Source organism: Natator depressus, chromosome 6, assembly GCF_965152275.1.
Source record: "Natator depressus isolate rNatDep1 chromosome 6, rNatDep2.hap1, whole genome shotgun sequence".
Lineage (NCBI taxonomy): Eukaryota > Metazoa > Chordata > Testudines > Cheloniidae > Natator > Natator depressus.
In genome coordinates, this window is record NC_134239.1 from 35,493,908 (window position 1) to 35,509,473 (window position 15,566).

The following is a 15,566-nucleotide window of genomic DNA, read 5'->3' on the forward strand; positions in this document are numbered from 1 at the left end:
TTGGGTATATTTCAGGGAGGTAGCCAGAGAATCTGGAGTACTCTGGCAGAAAGAATGACAGAGGTGCCAGGAAAGAGATCACACCACTGGGTAATTAATACATTTAGAAAATGAGTGGAGTCATGTTTCCTTGGGAATAAGCTTCCTGATCTTAGCTCAGATATGGTGGAATCTGTGGCAGAGTAATGAGAACGCTTTAGAGACATTACATGATCCTCTTGAATCACCCCTGTATTGTTGAGAGGGGAAAAAAATTGTTTCATGAGTAGAGTGACCTTAAAGAAGCTGCAGTTGCTGATCGGTCACTTGATCTTTGACAGCAAGTAAATAAGCTTCCAATCTTTTCCTTCAAAGGTGTGTTCATTTTGGGTTGAAAAGGAGGGAATGGTGGTCTACAAGGTTTATGAATTACAAGAGGTGGAGTCTCCTCTGGTTCTACAGCATCTGGGAGTTGCATTCTACTCAGGTTTACTAAAGCTTGGATTTTATGTTTAATAACTGTTTTCCCTGGAAGTTAGGTCACATACTGTATCTATTAACTGTACCTGAGGCACTCAGTGAATCAGCCAAACCAACTAGTCTCTAGTATTTCATTGGTCAGGAGACTGTTGACAGTGAACATGATGCCTATGTCTAGAATCAAAATCTTTCAACACCCTGAGCATCTGTAAGGGCTAGTCTACACTATGACCTTGTGTCCCTGAGAGAAATAGCTATGCTGACCTGACTCTTGATGTAGGCAGTGCTTCCCACAGAAAGAGCAACAAAGGTTGAGACTGTGTAGACCTTGCCTGCTGATTGTAGGTCCCTGGGCTCGAACCTGAAGTAGCAGGTGGGAAGTGGCATAGGATCGTTAGAGATACGAGGCAGATAGCTGGTCCAGAGGGACTTTGATACCCCAGAAGCAGGATGGAGAGGGCGACTATATAGCGGCCTAGCTGGAGGGCTGAATCACAGAGAATCCTGGAGAGCAAGAGGGCCTGCAGGGCAAGTGAGCAACAGAAGGGGACACTATACAGCATGATAGCTGTTCCCCAGACCTAGCCCCAAGGGGATGCCCTAGGGATGAGTGAACCCCAGCAGGGCTCCCCTTACAATACATCTCTTCTGCAAGCCTTCCAGCATGAGCCATGGTGCACACATACATACACCAGCCTGGCCTGCCCACAGGCAGTCTGCACATACAGATGTTGTATTTGCATAAATAAACAAACAATCAGCTTGTGCATGGAGATGGGGTGTGTGTGTGTGTGTGTTCGTGTGCAAATGGATGTGCCAGGAAATAATAGGGCAATTAAAGAAGCTGGATGGCAATTGGCCCTAAGTGTGCCATGTACTGATCACTATTCAACTAGGTGGTTACTTCATGTGAGTACCTGAGGTGATGCAACATACAGCAGAAAGTTAGTTCTATTCAGAGAGGTCTAGAATACACAGCTAAATGCACAAACACACACCACTGTATTAAAGCAGTAAAAATAGCTTTGTTACTTACATCATTATGCCTGTCAGAGTATATGCATAGATACTACACAGCTCTACACTTAACTTAGGGCATGTCTACACTTAAAATGCTACAGTAGCTCAGCTGCTGAGCCACTATTGTGCTCCAGGGCAGACATTACCTATGCTGATGGAAGAGGTGGCAGCTAGGTATGTTTACCTCCCACGGGCTTTCATTCCCACAATACCTCTGGGTAAACCTCTTCTATCACAGACAGGATCCCATAGCTTTTGCTCCTTCTTGGATTTCTTCCTACTCACCTTCCTGTACCTAGAGGACAACTGATTCTCTCTCTACAACCCCCTTCTGCACTCAATCTCATGGCTTTATACAAGCCCAGCCTGCTCCTGACCAGCTGGGCTTCATCTTCAATTAGTGCTTATCAGCCAAGCCTGACTCTCCCCCCAGCTGCAGCCTGTAGGGTTAATTGACCCCTTCCACACCACCTTCACCCCAGCTGGGCTGGTGTGGGATTGACACCTCCTCACAAGCCACCAGGGGAAATTTGGATTGAATCAACCAGAATTTCTCATGCAGGTTCACACCAAGTGCAATTCCGGAACAGCAACTCTGCCACTTTGTTAATGAAGTGCAGCTCTGCTGGTGGGTTCATAGAGCTCCGAGCCCACTACTATTCCACCCCTTTGAAGTACTTATATCAGCACTAGCATCACTTGCTCTTTCAGAGGAGACTGTAGCCAATTCCTGTCCAGGGATACAAGGGGAGAAGTTACGTTAGTAGTCTGCTCAAAGATGTCAGTGATTCATAAATGGATCCAATAACATGGTGGTATATAAACTACAAAATGGGTCTTCTTCAAAAGGTGAAGCCATTTTCTTAATGTCAGTTACGGGTCAAATCCCATCTCATACCAAGATCTGCTGAGACTGTGAAGATCCTAGACAACAGTAGAACTGTCATTCCACTGCATGGAAGGAAGAGATCGCACAAGTGAAGCACACAACAGAGTCTGGGATGGTGCAGGAGCGGAACAGATGAGGAAAGAGGACATGTGCAACTACACAGATCCAGCAGCTATTCTACACACCACAGTGAAGGATTACAGCACTGTACTGGCTGCAGTATGCTGGAGACTGCACAGAACGCTCCCACTTTGCAGCGTGAGGGGAAGGATTCTATTTAGTCCTGGAAAGAGATCATCTGTGTAACATAGAGATCATCTATGTTACTCAACTTCTTCTCCATTGGGGATGCAGGGCAGGATGTTGTCCTAAGAGTTCCAGGTTTTTTATTAGCTCTCTTTAGTTTAATCTATCAGTGGTTTTTATGTTCTAGTTTAAAACTGTGGAAAAACAGACTATCCTTAAAAAAAAATACTCACTGAGCACTATGTAAATTTAATGTAACCCTTCCCCCCTCTCCCTCGCCCCTTGGGACCCAGGAGCTGAAATATTTTGAGGGATGTAATATCCCATGCCATCTGATTCCTAAAGAGAAATATTGTGTAACATTTTTATAATTTCATTGTCATATAATGTATGACTTGGATAGATAAAGGCCATGTACTGTCTGCTAAACAAGAGTAATCTGTTTTTTATTTCAGGTTGATACTCATATCCATGCTGCTGCCTGCATGAATCAGAAACATTTGCTGAAGTTTATTAAGCGCACTTACAAAACAGAGTCAAATCGGATTGTTGCAGAGAAAGAAGGCAAGAAGATGACTTTAAAACAAGTGTTTGAGAGCCTTCACATGGATCCTTATGACCTCACTGTAGACTCTTTAGATGTCCATGCTGTAAGTCTATTCCCTCAACAAATAAAATAGAGAATAACCAGCTCTCTGTTAGTGCAAACTGCTTGGGGAGAAGGGAAGGGAAAGAGTTTTTTGCTGCATCTGTTGAATGATACTTAAAAAAATAGATACCCAAAAAAACAGTGCTTAAATTATTTGTCAGTATGTTGTAAACAAGGATTTTCGTAGGCTGTTTCTTTCCTAACAGTTTTGTGGTTAGAAAACAATCTTAGTAGAAAACGGTTAGGTAGTTCTTAACCACTGCTATCTGGATACCTCTACTGAGATGTTTTTTTCCTTCAGGGTCGCCAAACATTTCATCGGTTTGATAAATTTAACTCCAAGTACAATCCAGTTGGTGCCAGTGAGCTAAGGGACTTGTACCTGAAAACTGAGAACTACCTTGGTGGTGAATACTTTGCTCGTATGGTCAAGGTAAATAAGACTTGTACCAGGGATATCCTATCAGAAAAATTCTGGAAGGGAGAGAGGAAGTTGTGTAAGCGTATAGAAATGGTGATTACATATCCTGCAACGTACGTGTGTGTGTGTGTGAGAGAGAGAGAATGACATAATGGAGCATATATACCTATGAAGAGTTGCGGGGATGAGGATTGCCTACCTTGCCCCATAGTAAGTGATGCCCCTTATTTGTATCTCTCTAGCTGTACTGGCACAGTATTTTGTAGAAGTAATTTACAGTATGTACAGTGGTTTGGAGATTCCCAAAGGCTTCAGGCTGCTGTACCAAGTTACCAGACTGAGACCTCTGCTGAGCCAATCACTGCTTACTGTTTCCTGTATAATTGTACATGCTCCGACTTGCAGGGGAGCCTGGGCTGTTCCAAGCCTCCTCAGTCTTGTGCAGTTACAAATTAATGGGAAGCAACCAGTAGTAGAACATTGTGGCCCAGAACATGATAGGGAGCCCTCAGCACTAGAAATTAAAGACTGGGGAGCTAGGAATGGTATACATACACAATTGCTGCAAAAGCACTCTTGCAACAAAATAGTGTGGAGGAGAGGCCTCCTGCATATGCATTACTCAGTTTCCTTCCACACCTACACAGTTGTTTGACTACAACTAATGGCATAACTTTTTTAGGAGGCAATTGACATACAGATTCTGGGCCTGATTCTCCACTGTCCTGTACACTGTGTAGTCATTTACAACAGTGTAAAGGGAGTGCAAAATGCTATCATTCTGATTACATGTAGTATAGAGTGGTGTAAGTGACTCCACAAGGCACAGGGTAGGCCCTCTGAAGCCAAAGGTTGCATTTAATTCCACACTGTTTTAAAGATTTCAAAGTTAGCCACTAAATGACAGCCCTTCCTGCATTCTAAATGGGATAGTTTAGCAGGAATGACAAGAGATTCCTTTTATGTTTAACAGTTGCCAGACTCTGTTCAGCTGCATTCCATTGTAAAGCAGGTCTGAGGAAAAAAAGTGTGGTAGACAAAAACACTAAATGTGCATGATACGTTGTGTCCTTACATAAGCAAACATTAATGAGTTGTTCTCCAATAGGAAGTAGCTCGTGAACTAGAAGAAAATAAATACCAGTATATGGAACCTCGGTTATCCATTTATGGGCGGTCTCCAGATGAATGGCAGAATTTGGCAACATGGTTCATTGAACACAAGGTTTATTCACCCAACATACGCTGGGTGATTCAGGTTCCCAGAATTTAGTAAGTAAGCAGGAGTTATTGGTAATGAGAACAGATACATTTTCTCCTCTAATATCCCCTTAGCTGCTTTATCAACTGTCCTGTACTTATTTTTATTTAAAAAAAAGTCTAAGTGCATGGCTAACTCAATGCTGCAGGCTTCCTTTGTGGGACTAAAAGTTTATTCTGCTTCAAGCTTTTCAAAACTAGTGACTTCCTCCAAAAATATTTATAAGCATTTAACTCAAATTACATTTTTTTTTTAATGTTGAAAAAAACATTTGTCAAAAGCAGGTCAAAATGTCACGTACAGTTTTGATTGCTGAAACAGTCAGAATCTGATTCCAGAAATGCTGCATAAGGAGGGGGAAATGCTTTCCAAACTTTTAGTGGCAGAGAGTTTTCTGCAAGATCATGACTAATCAATTCAATTAACATGGTACTTCAACTAAAACTATAAATTGCAAAATTAAATCAATATCAGTTTTCAGCATCTTTCAGCATCCTTAGGGACTACTATACTAAATGATGTATGCTGTAACTAATGAGTTCTGCCATGGATATTTGTCATAGTAGATGGTGGCTGAAGTGCATGTTTTGAATTTAGGCAGCTGGAAAAATAATATGAGGAGTTGTCAGCATAGCACAGCTACCCCTGGGCCTATTGCTCATTGGGGAGAGAGTTCTTCTCCTTTAACTTTCCTGCACAACATTCTAAATCAGGGGATGACCATTGCATTAGTCATGCAAACTGGGACTATCAAAAGAGAAACTTCAGTATTGCCAAGAGACAGAACGTTTTACTTTTCTTTGCAATAGCTTCATTTGGAAAACTGAATCACACAATTACCTCTCCTTTCCACTTTCAGTGCCTGGATTACTTTAAGGAAATGGGTTACTTGCTCTCACAATTGAGACATTTCTCAGGATTGATACGTGGCAGTAACATTTTTAATTTTTATTATTATTAAAACAACAAGGAGTCTGGTGGCACCTTAAAGACTAACAGATTTATTTGGGCATAAGCTTTTTTGGGTAAAAAAAAAAAAAGGAGTTACCTTACAAGCTGTGAACCAAACTCCCTTCTCTTCATGTGTCAGTATATTTATGCCTGCCTCTGTAATTTTCACTCCATGCATCTGAAGAAGTGGGCTTTTTACCCAAAAAAGTTTATGCCCAAATAAATCTGTTAGTCTTTAAGGTGCCACCAGACTCCTCATTGTTTTTGTGGATACAGACTAACATGGCTACCCCTCTGATATTTATTATTATTATTGACACGTGTATTTATTATTTCTAATGCAGTAGCATCTAGGACCCCATTGTGTTAGGTGCTGTACAGACACACAACAAAGAAGGAAAAAAAAGACAGCCCTGGTCCACTGTTCCCTCTAAGCTGTGCGCGTGTGCGTGCGCGTGCGCACACAGATCCTAAACCCCGTGCACACGGCGAAACACCACACGCACAAAAATTTGCACAGAAGAAATTTTTTGCGCACACAGCCTGTCAAAAATTAGAGGGAACATTACCCTGGTCCCAAAATATATATTTGTGTAGCACCAACCATGTGATAAATGCTTTGGAGATCTGAATCTGACCCTAAAATGTTTTCTGAGTATGTCAGGGAGGAAAAAAGTTGTCTGACTAATGAAAAGTAGTTACAGTTGTATATCTGCTTCTTTCAGTGACATATTTAGGTCAAAAAATCTTCTGGCTAGTTTTGGGAAAATGTTAGAGAACATCTTCTTACCTCTGTTTGAGGCAACCGTCAATCCCACAGATCACAGGGAGCTGCACCTCTTCCTCAAATATGTAAGTATGTATGGCTTTTCTGTGTCTTAGTCGAAATGGATCCTCTCTTCACAATTAGATTTTTAGTTTCTGTATCAGGGGAGATTGTGAAAGCCACAGACATTATTATTAAAAACCCTCCTGTGAAGGCTGTTAATGTTGTTTTTTAAACACTCATATGCCTGGGTAAGAACATATTGACAAGCAACCGCCATTTATTTAACCTGGAAGCAGCACAGGGCTCCTTCCAATAGTCCTACCTGTAGAAGAGAGTAGTGAATCTACATTCATGCTAGTGCAGAGAACAAGAACAAGCTCTGGTAAGCACCACAAAAGCCCCTTTTGCTGGCTCCCTGCAGAATTAAAAGTTCTTTGGGGGGGGGGGGGAAACTCAGTTCCTTAAACAATAAAGACCTCCATAGTGGTCCATCAAAAATCAAAGAAAAATACTAATTGTGCTTGTTAATATGTCCATATCACCTCATGCTCTTAATTTGTCCAGCTAGTTGCCTTCATGTTGAGAAAGGACTACTAAATTGATGATTCAGCTTTAATAAAATACGCACAAAATGTTAATACCAATTTGGATTATGTAAAGCTGTATAATTACATTAGTTTAATTTTGAAAGCTGCAGCTGATCAATTCCAAAGTTTCCAGCAAATGTTCTAGCCATGGAGTAGAATTGCTGCTTCAGTTGTTATGACACACATCACAGAAGAACTGCCTTCTGCATCCTGTGCATCTTGGAACAATGCTCTAGAATAGCAGAGTTGCAGGATTGCTGACTGAAGGAGGGCAAGTACTTACAGGTGGAGGTGGCTATTTTAATATTCTAATAAAACTAGAGTTGATAGTTCTGAAACTTGCTTATCAAAAAAAAAAAAAAGGTTCCTATGAATCCCTTTTCATAGGTGACTGGCTTTGACAGTGTTGATGATGAGTCTAAACATACCGACCACATGTTCTCTAACAGAAGTCCTAACCCTGACATCTGGACCAGTGAAAAGAATCCTCCATATAGTTATTATTTGTATTACATGTACGCCAACATCATGGTGCTCAACAACCTTAGAAAGTAAGTAGTAATTTTCCTCCATACCATTCTGTGTTTACCTTTGGTGGAAAGATGGGGTAGAGAAGATTAAAATAATCGTCTTGGACACAGTCTAAATTTTATGCGCAGTTTTGATTTTGTTATTTTAAAACTAAGAACATTTTTAGGTCCAGTTTTGAAGTCCAAATAAAATATTTAGGATTGTGTCTGGGATTGTTAGGTGACAGATAAATACTATAACTTAAATTATGGCACTCACACTTACCTCTACCAACAAAAAATGTAAGTATTTGTTTCAACTGAAAAATCTATATTTAAAAACACAGTTGGCTCTCTGTGGCTCACCTTGCCTTTATTCCGGGTGTATTTCTGAGTTTAGGGTGCTCCAGACAGCTCCTCTGTGGAGCAGTACCATAAGTTTGTCAGTACTTTTCTTGTTCTGTAGTATGGTTCTCTGTGTATTTTCCACTCTACCTGTATTGTAAATTATTACCACCAAGTATTTCAGAGATACTGTATTGTATTAAAATAAAAACATTGAAATTTTGACTAAACAACAGCCCTTTATCAAAGATACAGGAAACCCTAATTGTTGATTAATATGTAGCCAATTGATTAAATATTCTTAATGAACCACAAGTGTAGTAAAAGGACCAACTAACCAAATTCGTGTACTTTGAGGATACACCTCCAAAACTAGCTCTATATGTATTATGGCTGCTTAACAGTTAATAAACACTTTATACATGACCAAAGATCCCACCCTCCAGTTCCTTAACTTGTTCTGTACCGTTCCTTATCTCGGTTTTGGATACCATAGAGGTGCATCCCAACCAATGCTAGGACACACCATTCATGTATTTTGGCTTTGACAGATTTCCTGTTTTCTAATTCCATAGCTGACTTCAGCATTGCAGAGTGTTGTGGAATACATGATGTGGGTGAACAGGATTGTGGGAAGAGCATAATCCATTCAGTTAACAGCTTTTTAACACCCATTTACACACAGTATATTATACTGTGTGCATATTTATTAGTGTAGTGTATGTTACATTTAACATGTATGTGTTGGCTAACGGTCCCCGCATAGGGCACACTGAAGTCAGGGGGGCTCCTTTGTCAAATTGATACATGAAGCAGAGGTAAGAGCATTTATGTAAGCTTTATACTGTTTTAGCAAACTGCTAAGTTGCAATGTATAATATAGTTAAAACTATTACTCCTGAAACTGGAATAGCATTAGTATAGTGTGACACATTGTTATGCACAGGAAGAGTAAGACAGAATTTTGGAGTAGTAACATTACTAGTAAGGTTTTTATATATAATTTTTATAGCTGGTTACTAAACAGTAGTGTCCCTCCATATTGTAGGTCTGCTAATTGTCACCATTTGGTAAACTTGAGAGGGCAGGAGACAGGAATGGTTAGCTTTTGTCTCATTGTACTGATTCAAACTGTTGTGGGCACACACAGTACTCACGATGTCAAAAACACCATGTTTACATATATATTGATATCCCTTAATGGAACAACAAGCCGTATGTGGTACCCTCCAGGTTTGTGCTGCTGAGTGATACACCAGTAGCTGAGGAAAATCTAGGCATTTCTTGAGGTTTTCTTCCAGATAAATTGGCTACTGTCTGTACAGAAGGTTATCAAGTATTGCAGTGTCAGGATCCAATATTGGTAAAGATACCATAGAAGAAATATACACTAAGCACAATTGTTCTTAATAACATATGCCTCAAATAGGATGCGGTGTCACTGACCCCAAATTACAGGTTGTGCTAAATGGAATTTCCCTATACAGTTTAATGCATTGCCAGTTTATAGTACCCTCTGTTATATACCAAGGACAATACCATTTTGTTCATTATTAATAAGATTAGGCAATTTCCCTTTGTTGATATTCCCTGAAGAACCGGTTATGGTAGTTAGTCCATAACTCCCATAAATGGTGCACATGGTCAGTTAATTTTTGTTTAAGTTTTGTACATGTTTGGTTAAACAGTTCAGTAATGTAATCTTGTCCAGCTACTGGGTCTCATGCATCTTCCTGACAAGATGCTATTCTATTACTTTAAAAGTTATACAACAATGATACTTACTTTTACACAATAACCAAGTTCAGCTCAGGAAATTAAGTTGATTTTATGCTTATTAATGGACTCATTGTAGGAATGTAGGCGTGGAAGTGATCTTGATAGGTCATCTAGTCCACTGAGGCAGGGCTAAGTATTATCTAGGCAATCCGTGACAGGTGTTTGTATAACCTGTTCTTAAAAACCTCCAACAGACAGAGATTTCACAACATCCCTATGCAATTTGTTCCAGTGCTTAACAACTACCCTGACAGTTAGGAAGTTTTTCCTCATATCTAACCTAAGTCTTCCTTACTGCAACTTAAGTCTGTTTGTTTCTTGTCTTGTTTTCAGTGGTTAAAAGAGAACAATTTATAGGAGAGAAGGGCTATAACAACCTTTTACGTACTTGTAGACTGTTATGTCCTCTCACTCCTCCCAAAACTTGAAAAAAATCTGATTTGTCTAGCTTTCCTTGTAGGTCTTGTTTTCTTGATCTTTAGTCATTTTTGTTGCTCTCCTCTGTGCTCTCTCCAGCCTGTCTACATCTTTCCCAAAGTGTGGTACACAGAACTGGACACAGTATGCCAGTTGAGGCCTTATAAGTGCCATGTAGAGTGGAAGAATTACTTCTTGTGTCTTGCTTACAGCACTCCTGCTAATACATCCCAAACTGATGTTCACTTCTTTGAAACATTGTTACATTGGTGACTCATTTAGTCTGTGATGCACTATAACCCTCTGCTCCTTTTCTGCAGTACTCCTTCCTAGGTAGTCATTTCCCATTTTGTATTTGTGCAACTGATTTATTCCTTCCTAAGTGTTGTGCTTTGCATTTGTCCTTATTTTATCTTATTTCAGACCGTTTCTCCAGTTTGTCAAGACCACTTCAAATTCTAATCCTGTCCTTCCAAGCACTTGAAACCCCTCCCAGCTTGGTATCGTCTGCAAACTTTATATATGTATTTTCTATGCCATTATCCAAATCATTTGTAAAGATATCGAACAGAACTAGACCCAGGACAGATCCATGTGGGATCCCACTCGATAGGCCCTTTCAGCTTGACTGTGAGCCATTGATAACTATTCAGAGTATGGTTTCCAACTAGTTGTCGATAGTAGGTTAGTCTAGGCCAGGGATTCTCAAACTTAATTGCATCGCGATTCCCTTCTGAGAATAAAAATTACTTCACGACCCCAGAAGGAGGGACCGAAGCCTGAGCCCACGCAAGTCCCACTGCCCTGGGTGAGGGGTTGGGGGGCAAAGCCTGAGCCCCACCGCTCCGGGCAGGAGACAGGCCAAAGTTGAAGATCAAGGGCTTCAGCCCCATGCAGGCCTGCTGCCCAAGTCTTGCTGCCCAGGACTGAAGCCCTTGGGCTTTGGCTTCGGCCCTGGGTAGTGGGGCTCGGGCTTCAGCCCTGTACCCAAACAAGGCTAAGCCAGCCCTAGCGACCCCATTTAAAGGGGGTTGTGACCCACTTTGGGGTCCGACCCACACTTTGAGAACCACTGGTCTAGGCTATTTTTTCCTAATTTGTCTATGAGAAAGTCATGCGAGACAGTATCAAAAGGCTTACTAAAGTCAACATATATCACATCTACTTCTTCTCTCCTCTTCCTCCCCAACCACCAGTCTTGTTCTCCTGTCAAAGGAGAATATTAGGTTGGTTTGACATGATTTGTTCTTGACAAAGGCATGTTGACTGTTACTTATCACTTTATCATCTTCTAGGTGTTTACAAATTGTTTGATTATTTGCTCCATTATCCCTGCAGCCCGCCGCTTCCCACAGCTCCCATTGGCCTGGAATAGTGAACCGCGCGGCCACTGGGAGCTGTGGGGGGCCGTGCCTGTGGACAATCAATGTCAGCAAAATGTCTCGAGGCCCGCAATCAGATTACCCTGATGAGCAACCTGTGGCCCGCAGGCCACAGGTTGCTCACCACTGATCTAAAGTATTGTTACTTGAAGTCTCACTAAAGAGTGTAGCCTCAACAAGATAATCTTCAGTTATTTATGTTAAAAAACAGATAGGGAAATTCAGTCTTAGTAATGAAATCTCACCACTTCTTAACTTATTAACCCTGGAATAAGGGAGAATCCTTTCCACATAGCTGGTCCAGATGTTGATCACACTGGGGATTCTGCAGCTTCTTTGCGAGTTCAGTCAACTTTTGGTCTTGTGACCCTGAATGAGGAGGGGAGAGGAGTTTGAGATCTGCTTAACACCTCTACTGGAAAAACTCTGGGGTCCCATACAGTGACCTCAGTTTTGTGTATCCTGATTTCAGGGCTCTTCAGAGGGGGCCTCTGATTTCTGTTGGTCAGTTGCCCTGTGGCTCTCAGCTGTCTCTATTTTTCTGATGCTTCCATTGATATACAGTAGATGGCATCAGTGTATAATAAAATTTCTTTAATGCTTCCTTCAGTCAGATGGTTTAATTCATTTAATAGATTGTATTTCATTGTTTGTCCTGACTATTCATTGGGATCCTGCTCTTTAAGCAATTTCTCTTAATATTCCTAAATTATACCCTGGCTAGATATCTTTCAACATTCCTTTTTCCTTCTAGTGCCATACAGTTCTTACCACTTCTAGGGTGCAACCAGCATTTTCAAAGAAATGAAACAAAATCCCTTACAATCTTTAAATATATAGAACATGAACCACACATTCTTTGGTTATATCTAGGGCTGTCAAATGATAAAAAACCTCAATTAATAGCAAGATTAAAAAATAGTTGTGATTAATTAGTTTTAATCGCACAGTTAAACAATAATAGAATACACACTTACATTATAAATATTTCTGGATTTTTTTCTACATTTTCAAATATTGATTTCAATTGCAACATAGAATATAAAGTTTACAGTGCTCACTTTATACTATTTTTTACAAATATTTACACTGTTTAAAAAACAAACAAGAAATACTATTTTTCAGTTCACCTAATACAAGTACTGTCGTGCAACCTCTTTATCGTGAAAGTGCAATTTACAAATGTAGAATTTATTTTTTACATAAGTGCACTCAAAAAGTAAAACTTTAGAGCCTGCAAGTCCTACTTCTTGTTCAGCCAATTGCTAAGACAAACATGTTTGTTTACATTTACAGGAGATAATACTGCCCGCTTCTTATTTACAATGTCACAAGAAAGTGGGAACAGGCATTCACATGGCACTGTTGTAATATAAAGTGAGCCCTGTACACTTATTCTGTGCTGTAATTGAAATCAATACATTTGAAAATGTAGAAAAATATCCAACACATTTATAATAAAATTAAATTGGTATTCTATTATTATTTAATAGTGTGATTAAAACTACAATTAATCACAACTATTTTTTAAATTGCTTGCATTAACTGCGATTAAGTGACAGCCCTAATTATATCGAATGCTTTTCACTTAACATCTTTCCAGGCTGCTTATAGGATTTGAGACGTTAGAGAAACCAGACAGATTATTCAGAGAGATGTGTTTCTGACTTATCAGGCAAACATCATCAATAGTATCTAAGTTGGGGTGGAATATATAAGCTTGGACATTTGATCTCTGGAACTTTCAGGTTTTTGGGTCACCAGACAAGCTGTTCCTAACTGGTTGAAATCTCCATTTTGTTTTTCCACTTCTTTGGTTCATGTCACACTGTCTGTCTGGAGTGGCTCACGACCATGAGTGCCAACCTCAGGGCAGACTGTCAAAAAGCACAACAGAAACCCCAAACTGGCTGTATGTTCTATAATTAGATTTTACCTTCACAATAACAAGTGTGAACTCCTAAAGCACTGTAACAGTTTTACCATGGAGTCACAGATAGTCCCCTTGGGCATGCCAGTTTATCTTTCCACCCAGGCAAGCTGGACTATGTGATAGATGGTTACTTTACACCAAAAATCACAACAATATTCAGATTATTCCCAGTCCCAAAGGACCAATCACTTACCCCAGGTTGATTATACTCATATCTCCAAACCAAAGACACCACCTGTAGCTACTCCTGTAACAAACTAATGATCTATTAACTAAAAAAAAAAAAAAGAGTATTATTTACGAGGTTAAAACAGGAAACACACACAAATGAGTTAGTCTTTGGTTTAGAAAGGTAATATAAGCTTCTATATTAAGCAGCTCTGTATGTCCTTTAGGGCTGACCCATGCCAAGGAGCATGGGGATCTCTTGCTTATGTTTAGGAATCTTTGTCCCTCAGAGTCCAGACAGCATAAAGAGACCTAGTTTCTTCTTGTCAAGGATTTTTAATCCTATTCTCCCCAGAGTCCAAACTGGTGGAACAAATGTGGGTGTCTGACAAAAGTGGGGAGGGCAATCAACAACATATCCTTTTGATATCTTACAATGGCTCATTTGGTTTCAAAGGCCCTCTTGTCTGCAGGGCCAGCACTTTATTCTAAATTAACGTGTCTTCTCTTGTTTAGTGAGTTACACAATTATAGAGGTTTACAAAGCAAACACTCAATATAACTTTACACCATGGGATACAGATATTATAAGTAGAATTATTATGTGCAGCATCCTACAAGTATTCCATAAAGTCTAAACATTAAACACACATTCTTAGAACACTAATATCTGTTTTAACTATACTAACCCATAGGTAAGCCAACATGATTTCCAGCTATGCATTTGTCGGTGTTCAGAGAGGCCCTGGGCCTTGGCATGAGCTGACACCTGGCAAGCCAGCATCACAGTTTCTATTTAGCATACGAGACAATTAGGTACTCCACACAGAAAGGGGACAGTTACACTTTCTGTTGCCTGGCCGTGGTTCTCCTTAGCTAGACCAAGAGAGATGGAAGTCTCATCCATAAGTAAAATTATGGGAGTCTTTGGTTTGAGAAATTAACAGTAGTTGGAAAAATCTTTATCAAGCATAAGAGCTTTCCTTTCCTGGGAACTGTGTATTTTAGCTTTAGCTTCATTAATGCTCTCCCGGCAAGGTGTTTCATCTGTTGGGATAGGCCAATTGACTCTCATTGTCCTTAGCTCTGAGAAGAGGCTAAAGTTTGGAATTCTTATAAAGGTGATTTCCAGAAGATAATTAAAAGGGAAGAGACAGAAATTGTCAACACCAAATTTTGATGTATATGGACCTTAAGGAAGTCACTTAAACAGGCACAGAGAGGTTATCTACTGCACTGGTGTAATAATATTTCCCTAACTCACAGAAGTGATGTGAGATTTGTTTCATTATCATTTGTACAGTGCTTTGGGATCCTCCCATGGCAGATGCTATAAACTAACAAAGCATTAGCGTCATTTTAACTTATCATCTTCCAAGCATTTCCTGAGTAACATTCAAAACAGTATTCCCCCTTCCCAACCCCAAACGTTTCTTTCTTTCAGTACACCATAAAAACAATAAAAACTCTTAAATCTCCTTGAACTTATATCAGACATCTGGCTGCCTACTTGTTGGCTGTCTGTCTGCTACACACAGTCTTTTCTTCCACTATGAATTTAGAAATACTTCACTTAGTTCTCCTACATTCACCCATCTTGTTTTGCGTCTGGACTATTTCTTTTCAGAAAATAGTATGTGTGTGGGTGTGTGGTCTCCTCCCAATCTTTGGGGTTTATTATGGTTCAGAAGATGGTTACTAGGTATATTTCCCAACCTACTCTGAAACAAAATTAATATATGATGTAGATTCCAAAATAACCCTCTGACTGGGGTTTCCTT

The 15,566-nt window shown here is 40.0% G+C and overlaps 1 protein-coding gene across 8 annotated transcripts in view; it reads left to right on the forward strand.

Moving 5' to 3' along the window:
• The window catches only part of AMPD3 (adenosine monophosphate deaminase 3), a 48,716-nt gene that overhangs the window by 25,618 nt on the left and 7,532 nt on the right, over positions 1 to 15,566 (forward strand). For all 8 annotated transcript variants that reach the window (XM_074955040.1, XM_074955037.1, XM_074955042.1 and 5 more), the window contains exons 7-11: positions 3,070 to 3,264; positions 3,565 to 3,696; positions 4,793 to 4,956; positions 6,622 to 6,748; positions 7,640 to 7,803. In XM_074955040.1, coding sequence (XP_074811141.1) covers positions 3,070 to 3,264; positions 3,565 to 3,696; positions 4,793 to 4,956; positions 6,622 to 6,748; positions 7,640 to 7,803 — 782 coding nt within the window. The remainder of the gene's footprint in view (positions 1 to 3,069; positions 3,265 to 3,564; positions 3,697 to 4,792; positions 4,957 to 6,621; positions 6,749 to 7,639; positions 7,804 to 15,566) is intronic.